Source organism: Pelodiscus sinensis, chromosome 19 (genome assembly GCF_049634645.1).
Source record: "Pelodiscus sinensis isolate JC-2024 chromosome 19, ASM4963464v1, whole genome shotgun sequence".
Lineage (NCBI taxonomy): Eukaryota > Metazoa > Chordata > Testudines > Trionychidae > Pelodiscus > Pelodiscus sinensis.
Window position 1 is genome coordinate 15,309,440 of NC_134729.1, and position 16,065 is coordinate 15,325,504.

Below are 16,065 nucleotides of genomic sequence, written 5' to 3' on the forward strand. Positions count from 1 at the left end.
CGTCCGTACATGGGCAAGGAGCATGAAAAGAATCATCCCACCAACAGGCAGCAGGGCTGGCAAAATGGGGCACTGCACCAACGCCCACCCCAAAGGCTCCCAAGGACACATGGAAAGTTGCTCAAAGGAGGCAGGTGGACTAGTCACCAGCATCGCACAGCAGCTACACTAGGGGGCTCTGCCAGCTTAGCTACACTGCCAAAGCAGGTACAGGGTAGACAAGCCTGGCTCAGGGAAACACTAATCTTCTCCTAATTTATGTAAGGAATGTTTCAGACATTGAGGGAAGCCATAGAGGGGTTGGTCCAATGAGAAATGGGGCATATGTGACTGAATTGGAAACTGAACTCAGTACTTGAACAATGTTCTGGATAATTTTTTCCATCCATGTGTAGAATAAGTTTTGTTATATGCACTGAGGCAGGTGCAAATGTGCACCACCAGCAGAAAACAACCTAGCTGAGGGCGCTGCTAATCAGCTGGGCAGCATTAGAATCTCTCCTAGGAGGCCTCACAAGTGCTCAGCTTCCAGGGATTACTGCTTGAATGCCAGTCCAGTGCTTTCACTGCAAGACCAGCCTAGCACTGTGAATAGAGCTACCCTTGCTCTCAAAGAAGCACCTCTGTTAACCAAATATCCCTGAGAAAAGCAGATGGGGTTTCCCTATTAGCAAGTGCAAGCAGACTGCCACCAAAAAACATGCGCAGGTTCCTATGTGTTTTCGCTGAAGTTTCTTCCAAACTGGCTTCTCATTTTAGTCTTGACACACCTTGGGCCTGATTTTCAAGCAGGCTGCGCACTCAGTTCTCAGGGGAGAAGCAGCCGCTCCACTCCAGGGGTCCCCACAGATGGCCATTCCCAAAATCCAACCACCAAAAGTCGGGGGGGGGGGGGGGGGGAGAGATTTGAAAACGCCAGCCACACACAGCATCAGCACTGGTGCTTTTAACTCCAAGGGAGAGGTATTTTTCAGCTGACTGTGTCACCCAGAGGTCTCTATTAAAGGGGCTGGAAAAAAAATCTAGTTAACATGACATGAAATCGATTCTTGACTGTCTGTGTAAGACATGCAAGTCTGTAAAGTTCTAAGTGTGAACTGGGAGGGATCTAACCAGGGAAAAATCCCTGACCCCAGGTTAGATTAGCATTTGGGAACACTGATCGGAATCCCTAGCTCTTACCTAACATTTTTCAACTTTACAAAAGAGGGCTGCCTCATTTTACCAGTGGAGAAACTGAGGCACAGAGATATTGTAACTTGCCCAGGGACACCCAGCAGGCCAGTGGCAGAACCAGGAACAGGATCAGAACTCTGGTCTCTTGAATCTCAGCTCAGTATTTATCTCCTGGGACCCTCAGCCTCTCTTCAGTCACAGATCACTTTATAGCATGTACTCGAGATGCTAAGAAACAACCTGAATAAATGTATCAACACAATCCATCAAGTCGATGTATCATAGATTTTTAAGACCAGAAGGAACTAGAAGAGTGTTGTTTCATCTCTTGAGTAACCTCCCCACCATCACTACCATGGAGGTTTACTCAGTTAACCCTGCATTGAGCAAGACAGGTGTTGAACTGCAGAATATCTACCAGGAAGGGACCCCATCTTGATCTGCAGACACCCAGAGGTGGAGAATCCACCATGTTTGGTCAGATAGTTAAATGCTCTTGTAGTTAAAGCTAAGCCACCACATTCTTAAGAGTCATCATTAATTGTCATTTACAAAAGCACCTATACTCCAGGAAGACATTACACTCCACTGCTACTCTGTGGGAAGGAAGTAGAATATAGCCTCATCATTTTGCAGATGGGGAAACTGAGGCACAGACCAGCACTGCAACTTGCCCATGATCACAGAGCAAGTCAGTGGCAGAGTCTGGAACAGAACCCGATCCAGAGAAGTTGTACCAAAATACATGCAAAGGAGCGGAAGTGTCAGATAAGTCAGTTCCTCTTTATTTCACATTTCAGCAGAAAGCCTGCGTCAGTGCAAAGATATGAACTAGAAAGCTCCTTAAAGAGATGCTGTAGTATGGTTTGCATACACCAGAAGGGAGAGAACCACAGACAAGCCTAAGAGCATTGATTGGGATTAACAATTTTCCTCTGCCCTCAGGAAGATTGCTTTTTAACAGTCCCTATTGAATCAACCCCTCTGCTCTGGCTGAACACCCATGCTCAGACACCCACGCTGGGTCTCCTGGCTGAAGGGGGAAGAGACAGTTTTGCACTCTAGCTCCCAATGCAGAAGTTCACGCTCCTTCACAGCGAGGCGGTCTCCCTGCAGCTGAAAGAGACAAGCTCTCATCACCACTCAAGCCGTTCTCTGAGCATCAGAGCACACGGACATTTACCGTGGTGCTTTGCTAGGCCAGTGTTTCTCAACCCCCCCCCTTTTTAATAAAGCACCCAAATTTCAAAGAATTATAAGTACTCCCAGTACTTACAGTTTCCAGACAATTTTTTCTCTACCATTACAACAACATTTGTTTAAAAAACTTAATTATAGCCGGGCAGGCAATGAAATTTTTGGGTGTAAAAAGTACAAAAATAATAAAGGGCTGTAAAACACAAAAATTCAGTTCTCCAAATTTCAGTTGTGGTGAAGTGCCCCCCAGATTTCTCTCAGTTCTCCTAAGAGTACTCGTACCATTGGCTGAGAAACACTGTGCTAGGCTATAGCTTCCTGGGATTCTAGATGGTTTCAGCTCCTTGCAAAGCCCAGCCAGCCTACAAGAAAGCGGAGAAGGCCAACGGCTGAATGAGCAGGGGTGGTCCAACTCCCCCCTCATCTTTAAAAGTGGACCCCACAGGTCCGAGCAGTGGGACTTTGACTGGCTAGTGCTGGGGCAGGCTATCCCTGGCCTGCGGTTAAACAAGGAAGTTTGGCCTCCGGGACTCTCAAGTTCAATACATCTTCCTAGTGCTAAAGCCACATCAAACAAATAAATCGTCAATAAAAGCAAAGCGGGGGCCAGACAGCCCAACACAACGCAGCTCCTCACCGGCAAGGAGGGTGGGAGAAAATAGACCTTTAAAAAGCCAAAATCCATCGTAGGAGCCATTCCCCATTCCTCCCTGGGGTCAGTGCTGGGGTTCGGGTCCATCTCTGGCAGAAAGGGGCAACACTGACCACAGAGGTGGCATTGTGCAGGCAGCCCTGCAGGGACTCTGGCAGGACACCATGAGAAAGGCAGCTCCATGGATGAGTCTCTGGAGACCTCTCCCCACACACTCCCAGAACCTGGTCTGCTCCCGGCCAAACACAGCATCCGGGGAATGTTCCAAGGGCACATTGGCTGTGAAGGCTAGGACTATAACAGAGTTTAAAGAGAAGCTAGATAATTTCATGGAGGTTCATAAAAGGCCATTAGCCAGGGGATAGAAGTGGTGTCCCTGGCCTCTATTCGTCCGAGGCTGGAGAGGGATGGCAGGAGACAAATCGCTGATCATTGTCTTCGGTCCACCCTCTCTGGGGCACCTGGTGCTGGCCACTGTTGGCAGACAGGATACTGGGCCTGATGGACCTTTGGTCTGACCCGGTACAGCCGTTCTTATTACCAACAGCAGCAGCTGCAGCCAAAGTGCGCTGTTCCAACACCCAGCTGATTCTTCCCCTTGCTCACCGGCAAAGCCAAGCACCACAGCATGGACCTGGCCGAAGCCCTTTCCCATCACAGCAGGTTGATGTCTTCCAAATAGCCAGCCAAGACTACATCCCTGACGTCCATGAAGACCTTGCGGATGTTTTGAGTGTCCGTGGCACAGGTGTAGTGTCGATAAAGGCACCTGAATTTGGAGGCCACCTTGGAGGATCTCCGTCCTGAGTCGTGATAGACAGCAGAGCATTGCTTGTATGTGTCCAGGTACATCTCCAGAATGAACTTCTTTGCTGCCTCTGCATCTCGCTTGGGTCCTGGCGTAGTACAAGAACAGATCTCAGCAGGGCTTCTCACCTAGAAACCAGGCTGGCGCTGTCATACAGGGCAGAACGGGAAGTCACTGGAGTGGTAATCAACATTCAGGGACATTCTCTGCATGAGTGATGGTGGGCGGGGCATTCCCCAGTAGATAAGTGGCAACAAAACCTTTATTATTCATTTTAAGCTAGTGCCAGGCAATCCCAGTCAAAGATCAGCATCCCATTGTGCTAGATGCTGTGCCAACAAACAGCAAAGAGATCTCACAGCGCTGTCCCTGAACCGCCACACACACGTTAGAGATATTTAAGTTTTACTAGCTGGAACCAGGGAGATTCTGGACCAGAGCTATGGCCGAGAACACAAGGGTCACCCCTCACCCCATTTCTCTCCATGCCAATAAGGCAAGTAACTCAGTAAGAAAACAGCGGGGAAGAGAATTGTGGTACTGGGAGACTTCTCTGACAACTTAAGTATGGGAGGACCACAGAGGAGAAGTTCACACATAGCTCTTCCTGCAACAGAGACTGGGGAATATCTGCTCCAGATCTGCTCTCGAAAGGGCCACCCAAAGGCTCTACAAGCACCGTCTCCGGACCCCGAGTGCCCCCAAAGCCTTGGTTTTCACGCAGCAGGTTTGAAGCGGCACCTCAATACGGGAGTTACCTGAGAAGCTAGGGAAGTAAGTGGCAAGGTCCGAGTCAGCGATCTTGTCCTCCAGGAGGTCGGTTTTGTTTAGGAAGAGGATCACAGAGACGTTCTGGAACCAGGGCAGCTCCAGAATGGTTCTGAACAGGGCCAGGCTCTCCCTCATCCGATTCTGCATGGGGGTAGGAAGACAGACTGAGCCATCAGCCCCTCACCTCTTCGAATCTCAGTGAGCATGCGAAGAGACTCACAAGGAATGTGGCTGCAGGGAGGGAGGCAGTCCCTTGAGCCAGACAGCTGGTGCCTGCCCAGAGGGGCTTGCAGGTGAGATTAAGGTGCCCAGGCTGTGTGGCAGGGAAGGTTACTGGTAAAATCGCCCCCCTCCCCCTCCACGCCGGCACATCTCCTTCGGACTCCTCACCTCCTCGCTGTTCTCCACCAGGTACTGGTCGTACTCGCTGAGGGAAGCCAGGTAGATCAAGGCAATGACATGTTCGAAACAGTGTAGCCACTTCTTGCGCTCTGACTTCTGCCCGCCCACATCCACGATCCTGCCGGGAGCCAGGGTGGTTAGCAGCCACATGCTGGCACTAGTCACACTGCAGGGGCACAGCTGCCTTTGAAAAGGACTAACTCCTAGTGCTTAGCATTTATAGGCCTCCCTTTGCTCCGGAAGCGTCCCAAAGCCAGGTGCAGTACGGTCAGCACTGGCATCAAGCAGCCAGCTCTGGGGTGGAGGACAGCAATGCCACAGCTACACCAGGGTTGGGATTTACCTACCTGAAGCTGGAGGGGATAGGAGGCCTGACTGAGGGAAGAAGGCAGACTGGAGAGACATGCTGGTCTATCAGGTTTGGTTACCACCCAGCCTGAGGGGAACCAGGAGGTCCTAACCTAGCTGCTTACACGGGCCCTCACTGGCATCCAGAGGACGTGTATCGGATCCATGCAGGAACAGCAGCAAAGACAGGGCAGGGAACCCCATGCAGGTTTGACTGCTTTGCAGGAGCTTCACCTTAAGATCATCTCCTGCATCGAGAAGCAGTATTCACTGATGCCGGTCGTCGGCATGCGGCTCCTCAGGACATCCTGAGTCGTGGGGATGTAACAGTCCTCTGCAATACGCTCCAGGCTGGACAGAAAGCTACAGGACATCAAAGAAACGAGGAAGTCAGTCCCCTCGGCATCTCACATGAGAGCGTCTCCAAGCCCTTTACAGAACCCTCAGACCCTCCAGTAATCCAATGAGTGTCTCCGTAGCCGCAGACGGGAGGAGAAGCAAGGCAGACGTGGAGAGAGGCAGTGCAGCGAATCGAACCCCCGAGTCCTGGCTTCCAACCCTGTGCTCTGACCACATAACCATCACCCTTTCACATTAAGGCATAGCAGGCTAGGCAGAGCTTGTGGTAGCCTGCAGCCCTTTATCGCAGATGAGCAAAGCCCAGAAAATGTCAGGTCAGTGTTTGGCCAGAAGTCAGCCAGGCGGTTTCCACACCTGGTTGGACTCGGGAGGTGATTTACAGTTCATTGGTTCTTCAGGCCATGAACAAACACAAAACCAAAAAAGGGGTGTTTAAATATTTAATGAAAAATGCAAACCCTATTGAAACATAATAGCGTGTATTAGGTGCATCTCCACAGCCCGCAGCCCACGCTAGGATTGTGCTGTGCTAGGCACTGCATGTACCCGTAGCAAAAGGCAGCGTTTGCCCCGAATATTTTACCGGATGAAACAGATAGGACAAGTGGAAGAGGAGACAGGCATAGAGAGGGGAAGGAACTTGCTCACGGTCATAGAGCCGGTCAGGCTAAAAACAACCCAGGTCATCTGACTCCAGCTCTATGCTCCATGCAATGGGCCACAGAGGCCTGCCGATGAGGCTTGCGGCGGGAGGTAACAGTGACAGCTGCCCAGGAGCCTGGCAATTCAAAAGGGGCCAGAACTCTTGGCTGCCACTGTCGCTACTGGACGGTGCACTGTGGGCAGCGCTGAACGACCGGCTGCTGGAGGCTAGATCCAGCCCTGCCCCCTCGGGGAGCACAGAGCATCCCCCTCTCCACACACATTTTGCCCATGGGCCCAGCAATTCTGTTAGCCCCCTCCCACGGGGCACACTCCACCTTACCTAGTATACCCCCCTTTTGTCCTGTAACCCTGCAACACTAGGGAAGTTAAAAGCCCAGGAAAGCCGTTTCCCGCCATGCCAGCAGCAGAGGTCTCACGCCCACGTTCCAGCCAGCAGGGGTAACTCACTAAAGGGCAGAGTCCAGTAAGTGATACTCCCGCCGCCTCTCGTAGCAGGTCCTGGTCCCCGCGTCCCTCCACAGGCTTTCAATGGCGTTTGAATAGGGCCTGCTAAAGGTCACCACGTTCGAGACATTCACCCCCATGACCAGCCTGGCGTTCTCCTAGAAACAGGCGAATGGGGGAGAAGAGTTACATAGAGCAGGAGCAGCAACCTTCTTAGGAGCTTCCCAAGGAAAATTCGCGCCGCACCTTGCAAGGACAGACCAAACCAGTTGAAAGCGGGGGGGTTTATTAAGAGGGGAGAGGGTCTAGTGCATTGAACATGAGACTAGGAGCTAGGACTCCTGGGTTCTAGTCAGGGACCTGCCTCCAATTTGCCCTTTAGCCCTAGCTATGTAATCTAGGACTCTGCTTTCCATCCACATTCATTACTGGAGCATCTGAGCATCCTCCCGTCCTTAGTGCATTTATCTTTACCTGGAAGGGAGGGCAGTGCGAGTATTCCAGGTCACAAAGGGGAAAACTGAGGCATAGGGAGGCCAAGTGACCTAATCAGAGTCACACAGGAAGTCAGTAAGCAGGAAAATTCCTGTCTGGTCTCCTTAGCCTGGGGCGGGGGGAGGAGGTTGTGCCTCTTCCCTGGACAATGAGCCATGGCTTCTGCAGAGGAGCCACCAAGGACTACTCACTTGGTCTCCAGCTCTTAACAGAGCAGCTCTAGAATACACTGGCCTGTTGCAAAACCTTCCTTTATTCCGCACTCCCAACCCTTGGCTCTCCTGCTCGTACTGGCTTGGTTCCTCCATGGCTGCCTTCTAGTAGGCACCGTTTGGAGGGCAGGTGGAGCACCGATCCTCAGCTGACAATCGGCACAGCTCCATCGTCTGGAAGGGCACCATGTCCACTTACAACCAGGGAACATCCGGCCGGAGCATCCTCCTGCATCCTCACCGTCTGGCAGCCTAGGCAAGTTCCAGTAGGGGTCTCCCTGTCCAGCCCACCCTCCTGTTTCACTCACCACATTCTCTGGCTGAGCATAAGGGATCTGCAGAGTCTCCATGGCTCGGATTATGGCCTGTATGGAAGCGAAGACATTCTGATACACCAGTGTGGCAAAGCCTTTGCGATCCTCTTCTGAATAGCCTGCCCCGTGGATTAGCCGCATCTGTTTGATGAATGTGCTCTTCCCACTTTCCCCAGCGCCTGCAGACAGGAGACAGCGCTTGGGCTTCTGGGGACAGATGGCATCATGGACCTAGTAGGGGAACTCAGCGTCACAGACTTTAAGGCCAGAAGGGACCATCTTGTCTCACCTACTGGGTTTCATGGGGCACCAATAGCACCTAGTACTCGCACACTAAACCCAGCAACGGAGCGAGATCATGAATTATGGCCAGCAAGAGACTAGGCTATTCTGTGCCAGAATCTGAGAACAGGGGGACAGAAGTGCTCATGGTCCCCTCCCATGGCAGGGAAAGGGTTAAATGAAATCTACGCATGTAATGCAGGCAAATGAACTGCCCCCATGTCCTGCAGCCTCAGCAAAAAGGACCTGGATTGCAGGGGCTGTGGAGCCAGCCCTGCTCCAGCAGTGTACTGTCATCAGTAGGGCTGTAAATGGAGAACTTTGGGCCTGCTGGGCCAATTCTTCCCTTCACTGATACTAAAGACAGGTTTCAGAGGGGTAGCCATGTTTCAGCAAAAGCAAGGAGTCTCCTCACCTCAAAAAAGATATTTTGGCCTTGGAAAGGGTTCAGAAAAGGGCAACTAAAATGCTGAGGGGTTTGGAATGGGTCCCATATGAGGAGAGGTTAAAGCGACTGGGACTTTTCAGTTTAGAAAAGAGGAGACTGAGGGGGGATATGATAGAGGTCTATAAAATCACGAGTGGTGTGGAGAGGGCTGATAAAGAAAAGTTATTTATTAGTTCCCATAATAGAAGAACTAGAGGACACCAAATGAAATTAATGGGGAGCAGGTTTAAAACTAATAAAAGAAAGTTCTTCTTCACACAGTGTGCAGTCAACCTGTGGAACTCCTTGCCAGAGGAGGCTGCGAAGGCTAGGACTATAACAGAGTTTAAAGAGAAGCTAGATAATTTCATGGAGGTTAGGTCCATAAAAGGCTATTAGCCAGGGGATAAAATGGTGTCTTTGGCCTCTGTTTGTCAGAGGTTGGAGAGGGATGGCAGGAGACAAATCACTTAATCATTGTCTTCGGTCCACCCTCTCTGGGGCACCTGGTGCTGGCCACTGTCGGTAGACAGGCTACTGGGCTAGATGGACCTTTGGTCTGACCCAGTATGGCCGTTCTTATGTTCTAAAGAGTCTGGTGGCACCTTACAGACTTAACCATTTTATTGTGGACACGCTCTTGTGAGCCACAACTCACCTTTCCCTTGAACAGCAGGGACTGGTGATGGCCGTATGCTCATTCTTTTGGAGCAAAGTTGGTGTGCATCTGCAACAACTCTCCCACATGAGGAGGAAAAGCCATTTTTGCAATGCAGGAGTGATGAGGGGTGGAGAGGAGGCATGAAGGAATCTTTGGACACGAGAGATTTGAGGGAGACCTACCTTCATTCCTCCCCTTTGGCTAAAATGCATAAATCCCTCATTATTGCTCACGCACACCCCCCCTGGGTCTTCCCCCCATCATTCTCCGCCAAGCTGTCATCCAACGTAAACAAAGCTGTGTGGACAATAGTAACTCACCTAGTAGAAGTAACTTTAACTCCTTCTTGTCTTGCATTTTCTGGTCTCTTAGTATTTTGCTGATTTCTTTATTTAACATGATAGCAGCTTTATCGTCCTCCGAAAGGAAGCAGGGGCACTTCCGACAGCAGCAGAAGCACCAAGGCATGGTGCAGGAAAACTCTGATCCTGAGGAGGAAAGTGGAGACACACAATACACTTGAGAGCCCAGAAAAGTAGCTTTACTTTGTCCTGCAATACACAGGCATCCCCCAGGGCCAGTAAAATGAAGACAGAGCGTAGCTGCCACAGCGCCAATTTAAATTGGGCTAAGGTGTGCTTAGTGAGCTCTTCACACATGCTCAGACCTCAGCGGCTGTGGACTCTGCTCAAGTACTCTTCAGCGCAGCTTCTCGGAGAACAGTTGGTAGCAAAGGCTTCTGGTGGGGGATTACTCATCCCTCGAACCCAATCGATTAAATTCATGCACGCCTTTTTTCCTGTACTTTCTGGCAAAGACTTCTATGCACCACTCCTCGAATCAAATTTAAACGTTCTACAGATGCACAAACGTTAGCTGCAGACTGGCTGATTTCTGAAGATGAAAGGAAATCAGAACTTCTCGTATCAAATCAAGTAAGAAAGGATGGGGGAGGGGAGACAGAAGATCTGTTCCAAGGTGTGTTCAAATGAGCTCGATTTAAAATTCCCTCAGGATGATGATTAAAATCTCCTTCCCCAACCAAAATTCAACCTCGCTGAAATGCTCCTTCCTTAGACAAGTCCAGTTTCCAAGACAGAGATGCCTCTCTCTGCCTTGCTTAAACCATGAGAGCTCTCTGTCAGGAACAGTGATGAATAAAAAACCCTCCCATTTAGAGGAACTCACTCCCCTCCCCCCTTTCACAGGCCTGGATTAATGCAGAGCATTACTCACCCCCCCCTCCCTGTTCACATGAAATAGCACAAACAACTTTCTTCTTCCTCATTGTAAATATCACATCCTCCTGCCCAAGGAGGGGAGGAGAACAGACTCACAATTTAAAGCTCGGAGTTCTTAAAATTATGCCACCCCACCTCTGGTGATCACTCTCTCTTTGGCATTGTGACACCCCTCTTTCAGTTTCCCCCGCATACATGACATTGGCTGATCAAGCATGAACATTTTGCAGAAAGATTATTCCTTGCATCACACAAGGATCTCAGAGTGCTGCAGAAACATCAGCACTAGGGGCTAATTGTATTACCCTTATGCATGGTGAGAACTGGCTGACTCTGCAAGTAGCCCTAATAGCACCAATGGGACTTGATCTGAGTAAGACAGAGAAGCAGACCATAAAAACAGCCATCCCTTGGCTTCTACAAGCAGCGAGAGCCCATGAAATCCAGGGTTGATTCATGCACGCATGGGAAGGGCAGCCTGGTTTGGTTTCTGTTTATTCACAATGGAAGTGAAACACTCAGTGGGAATGAAACGAGAAGTCAGTCAAGAAACTGTGTAGAAAACTTGAAATAAAAAACAAATGCAAGAGTCTCCAAGTTACAAGTTCAGATAACAAGCATGTGAACTTCCTGCTGGTCAATGGGACTGTTATGACTGTTCTGCCTCTACATCCCCCCAGGACAAACACTGGCAGTCATAGGGACAGCTTTCAGTCCCTCCTCACTCACCTGTGAGGTTCATCAGCACTGAACCGGACACAAGAAGGGGATTAAGTCTGCATGAACCAGTTTGCCAACAGCCACTTCAGCACTAGAGAGTGAACTAGAGAGTGGAGGTGGTTTGTAATGGGAACACCTGTCCACTTAGAACTGATGCTAACAGAACCAGCTCAATTTGGTTTTTGTTTTCTTGTGTGCGCTTCTAAACATCCCAGATTTGCTGAGGACTGGAAATAAGATCCATTCAGAAAACCTGGTCATATTTCCACTGCCACTGGAAATAAATAAAAAAAGGAAGACATCAGAAGCATCTATTGAAGGACTTGCCATTGTGAGATGTCCAGGCCAAAATTTTGGCGAGAATGCATGTTTCTCTTACTCAGCCCCTATCATAGTTAGAGCTTTTCTTTATGCCACATCAGCCTATAACTGACAGCTGCAGCGATCCATGAAAAAAGCCAGCTCCACAGGAGAAAAGAATTAAAGTTGGGGCCTTGAGGGAGGTCACAAATCTGACAGGATGTCTGGACAGCTGATGCATCAAGCATGATTCATAGCCAAGCAATGAGGCTGGGCCAGTGGGAGAAGAGGCAGTCAGGCACATGAGGAAATAAAGGTATGGCTTACACTACAGTGCTACATGGTAGTTTCCTACCAAAGTGGAATTGATGTCCATCCCTCCAAGAGGTAGTAGCTCGTCAGTGGAAAAAATGTGAGAACCTAGCTATGGCAGGGGTGTAGGTGTTAGGTCGACCTAATTAAACTGTACAACACACAGATTTCCCCCGCCCCCCCCACAGTCTGGAGCGATGTATTTAGGCAAATATGAGTTGGTGTAGACCAGGTGTAGAACCATCCCTCTTGCCCATTTGATTCTGTAGTTTAATTGTATGGCACTAGCACGGTGTCTCCTCTACAACAAAAAATCCAACACAAGTAGATTGTTCTAAAACACTGGAATTATGGAAGGGCAGTTACAGAGAAGATGTGAGATTTATAAAGAGAGTAATAAAGATCACAGGGTGCTAAGTGAGTTAGGTATCTAAATACCTTTGTAAATCCGTCCCAAGGCTGGAATTAGCTTCCATTCTAAAGCCCTCCTCTGTTACGTTGGGTTTGGAAATTCACTTGGCCTGAAAGTAGCCAGATAACAGAAAAAACAAAATAGTCTCCTTTGTCTTATGTTTTGAAGCGTATTTGTCAACTGACTTTTTTTTCATATTACAAAGGGATAAAAATGAGTCTGGTTTGAAAATTTAGTTGTGTCTAAAGTTCATCTCCCCGTCATCTTTTTGATCTTTTAGTTCGGGGTGGAAAACCTAAGGGGGGGGCTAGATGTTGCCCCCCCGCTTGCCTGGATCTGGTTCCTGGAGCTCAGGGCTGCCCCCTCTTAGTATTGGGGAACCCACACTGGTGCTCCAGCCCCTTGCAATCTCCCTACAGAACTGGTGCACACACAAATCTACCAGCCTAGGCCCCACCAGACTCTGATGTGAGAGGGGAACGTGGGGAGTGTTTTTCTCCTTCTCAGTCGGCAGCCATGTCAATGAACATGACTCCCCCCCCCCCCCCACCACCACCACACACGTGTGTGGCTCCCGACCCTTTAAGTTATTGTGTGTCAGTGACGGCTAGGAGTCCCATCCTGAGACCTGTACCCTACTGTGTAATGCGCTGTACACACACACACACACACACACACACACACACACAGGAAATAAACCCTGCCTCAATACATTTACAATATAAAGTAATTTCTAGCTTGTCCCATATTTCAAACTCCTTAAAAAGCCTTATGAGCCAGCATGACTGGAGGAAAAGACTGTAACACAAGTTATTAGCAGCTGTCTCTGTAGACAGTGCTACATGTTGTTTGTCTATAAAGTGGTACCAGACCTTTTGTTGTTTAAGTTTATCCTGCACAGACTAACTCTGCTACGCCCTGAAGCTTTTCAACTACGACTTTTGACATTGGCCTCAAAGGGCAGATTGGGCTGGAGTTTAAGTAAGTGCTGCCCTCTTTTGGCCACTAGCAGCTTATGTTCTTTCAAATGAGCTTTTTAAATGGACAGCTAAGTTACTGTGGTATGTATTCAAAGTGCTTTCCTAATGAAGGCTGAATTAACCACATGCTAGCTAGAATAAATGAGTTGCTCAACTGAGCCAGGAATTCCTATTTGTTAAGTATTTTTAAACAACTTTTAATCTCTATTCTTAACAGAGAACTGCAAAGCAAAAACCGAGTTCTAACAGCTTGTTTAGAAAGCTGGCTTGAGGTATTGCTCAGAAGAGACCAATAAGCATGCTCAGATAAACTGAAAGCTCTTTGGTAGCAACTGGCTTTTATATTTCTGTTTACATGATGCCTAGCACAAGTGGAGGCTCCTGAGCATTACCACACTATACCAAAGTAGTTTTCAAGAGACTGGAAGTTTTCAGAAGAATAGGTGCCAACTTACGTTCTCTGCCTGTACCCCTTACTTCGTATGAGTAGCCTCGCTGATGTTAAGACTCATTTATACAGAGGTTTCCAGGATTAGGCTGCAGCCTTGTGTTTGTCATCCTTGGAAATCAGCTTGGTGCTGGAGTAGTATGAAGTGTTTGAAGATAGCAAATGCCTGAGGAACTGTAAAAGTCTCCAGGAGGCAGCCTTCCATTTCAAGATGTAGGCTCTTCAGGGCAAGGAACGTGCCCCCTTGCTAAATGTTGCACACGACTGTTTCAATTGTCAAAGGGATTTTACATAATAAAAATTAAAGCAATTAAGGTTGGGGGATGTTGAGCATCCAAGTTCTCCCCCCCTCTTCCAACACCTTCCATTTTCATTTTTACTTTGCAGTTTTGTTAAGGGTTTCCCAGGCTGTTGCAAAGCACTGTGATTAGCCCTTCCAAAGGGACACACAGAGGAGAGGGAGGGTTGGAACACTGGACTTCATTGTTTTTACATCTTTGCTTCTACTAATCATAGTAACAACATCCTGGCATACAGGAGTCCCCCTCAACAACCAGACTGCACAGCACAAACACAGAACAGTTCAATGTCCCAGCGAGCACTTTTGTCATTTCACTTTGTTCATTGAATAAAATATTCCATAGCCATGTTTTAAAGGCCTGTGAACAATGACCGTTAAGTGCCAGAGATCACTATGCATCTTCAAAAGCCTACCATTCCAAGTGCTCCTGATCTTGAGGCATCATTCTTGATATCAGCAATTCAGTGAGACTCACTAATCAGAGAAGTTAATGCACAAAGTTACATGAAGACACCAGATACAGTGAAGCATCCTGGATTGGATCACGCTCTGAAGAGAAGAGTTGCATTGATGCTTTATGAATCCCACAGCAGAGGGTTGGTGGCTGAAGTAAGCCAGCTACAGAAAAATAAGCCTCTCCAAAATAAACTCGTTCCTAGCCTTGCCAGCCAAGAAGCCATGGTAACTCCATTCCATGGAATGTTTAAAACAATCTTCTTGCCAGTGAGTGTATGGTAGTGATCATGAAAGTAGTAGTCTTGAAGCTTCTCCCCATATAACAAGGGACAATTTTGCTTCCCCACTGAATGCTTACCCATAGCTTTCAGGCCCAAAGTGAAAGCTAACACTAAGCAAAGGTTTGCTTTGCTACTGTAATGTACATAGTGATACAAAAAAATTGTGTACTTTGTCTATTTCCCCTCCCCATGCCCATACCCAACAGGTTAGGAGAAAGGTTTCCTACCAAGCAGTTGACCAACATTTTGTTTGAGTGTTACTAGTGACATCTGGTGGACAGCTAGGAAATACACTCAACAGCACTGACCACTACATCTCCCAAATAGCAAGAACTCAATCTATGTTTGGTTTATATTTAGCATCTGGTAGCCCAAGTGCAAAAAAACTGCAGTGCATCTGAGTCATGCAAACTTCAGGAATTGCATCACACTTACCAGAGACAGAACATTTATCGCTAAACATGCCAGACAAGAACATTGAGATGCCAAGGCAATGTCAGCTAGTTAAGCGTTATACAATAAAGCCTGGGACCACTCTTCTTCAGTAAACAAGCAGCCGTGAAATTACAGCATCTAGCACACAAGCCTCCATCTTTATGAGCAAACAACATGGAGCAGTGCACACCAGGCTTGACCTGAGGAAGAATTATTCTGTCAACAAAACATGGTCTAAACCGGAGATCAGGTTGGCATGACTACATCTCTCAGGGAGGTGGGTTTCACGCCTCTTCCCCCTCCCCCCCCCCCGACACACAGCTATGCCCATGTAAGGTTTCAGTGCAAGCCAGCCCTTCCTTGAGATTACTGAAATCCAGAAATACAGGCAACCCCCTTGGTTCCCCTCTCTAAAGGAGGGATGATTTCATAGTTCAGGCAGAGGGGAGTTAGGAGTAGAACTCACGTTGTTCTCCTATTTCCAAAGGCTTCTGTTGCACCTGGCAAGTCACTTTATTTTTGTGCCTCAGGCCACATCTATACTTTCCTACAGATTAATGCTCTGGAGGTTGATCTTCTGGCATTTAATGGATCTAGTAAAGACCTGCTAAATCAAATGCTATGGGCATCCCCCACCAGCGCTGGTACTCCTGCTCCTTGTGAGGTGTAAGCGAAGTCGACGGGAGCATCTCTCCCATCGACCACCTACTGTGGGGATGGCACCAAAGTTTGAATCAAGGTCCATCAACTCCAGCTACGCAATTAACATAGCTGGAGAGGCATATTTTAATTCAAACTTATCTCCTAGTGTAGACCTGGCCTCAGAGTCCTCAGCTATTAAATGGGGACAACTACATCTCCCACATGTACAAGATGCTACTGAAGGTCAGAAATTCATTTAAGAGGCTCCTTCACCCTTATGAGGCAGCTCCCACCAGCTAGAGAAGATACTTGGCCAATTGGG

The 16,065-nt window shown here is 48.4% G+C and overlaps 1 protein-coding gene across 5 annotated transcripts; it reads right to left on the reverse strand.

Moving 5' to 3' along the window:
• Positions 1 to 1,938: 1,938 nt before the first annotated feature.
• On the reverse strand, positions 1,939 to 15,962 carry GNA15 (G protein subunit alpha 15). Of its 5 annotated transcripts, XM_075902537.1 has the most exons (8): positions 9,883 to 15,962; positions 9,536 to 9,703; positions 7,840 to 8,024; positions 6,828 to 6,982; positions 5,589 to 5,717; positions 4,995 to 5,124; positions 4,592 to 4,745; positions 1,939 to 3,921 (listed from the first exon to the last, which is right to left on the reverse strand). In XM_075902537.1, the coding sequence occupies exons 2-8, from the start codon at positions 9,681 to 9,683 to the stop codon at positions 3,680 to 3,682; spliced, it is 1,143 nt and encodes a 380-aa protein (XP_075758652.1). In that variant the 5' UTR covers positions 9,684 to 9,703; positions 9,883 to 15,962; the 3' UTR covers positions 1,939 to 3,679. The 5 variants fall into 5 exon arrangements, with proteins under 5 accessions (XP_075758652.1, XP_075758656.1, XP_075758651.1 ...); XM_075902541.1 differs by having other exon boundaries at positions 1,939 to 2,292; positions 9,536 to 15,962; XM_075902536.1 differs by having other exon boundaries at positions 9,536 to 15,962.
• Between the last annotated feature and the right edge of the window lie 103 nt (positions 15,963 to 16,065).

Coding starts and splice junctions, on each gene's coding strand:
- GNA15 (XM_075902537.1), bottom strand. CDS start 9,683: ATGCCTTGGTGCTTCTGCTGCTGTCGGAAGTGCCCCTGCTTCCTTTCG. Junction 5,718..6,827: donor TTACTGGACTCTGCCCTTTA/GTGAGTTACCCC, acceptor GATGTCCTGTAG/CTTTCTGTCCAGCCTGGAGC. Junction 4,746..4,994: donor TGGTGGAGAACAGCGAGGAG/GTGAGGAGTCCG, acceptor ACCCCCATGCAG/AATCGGATGAGGGAGAGCCT.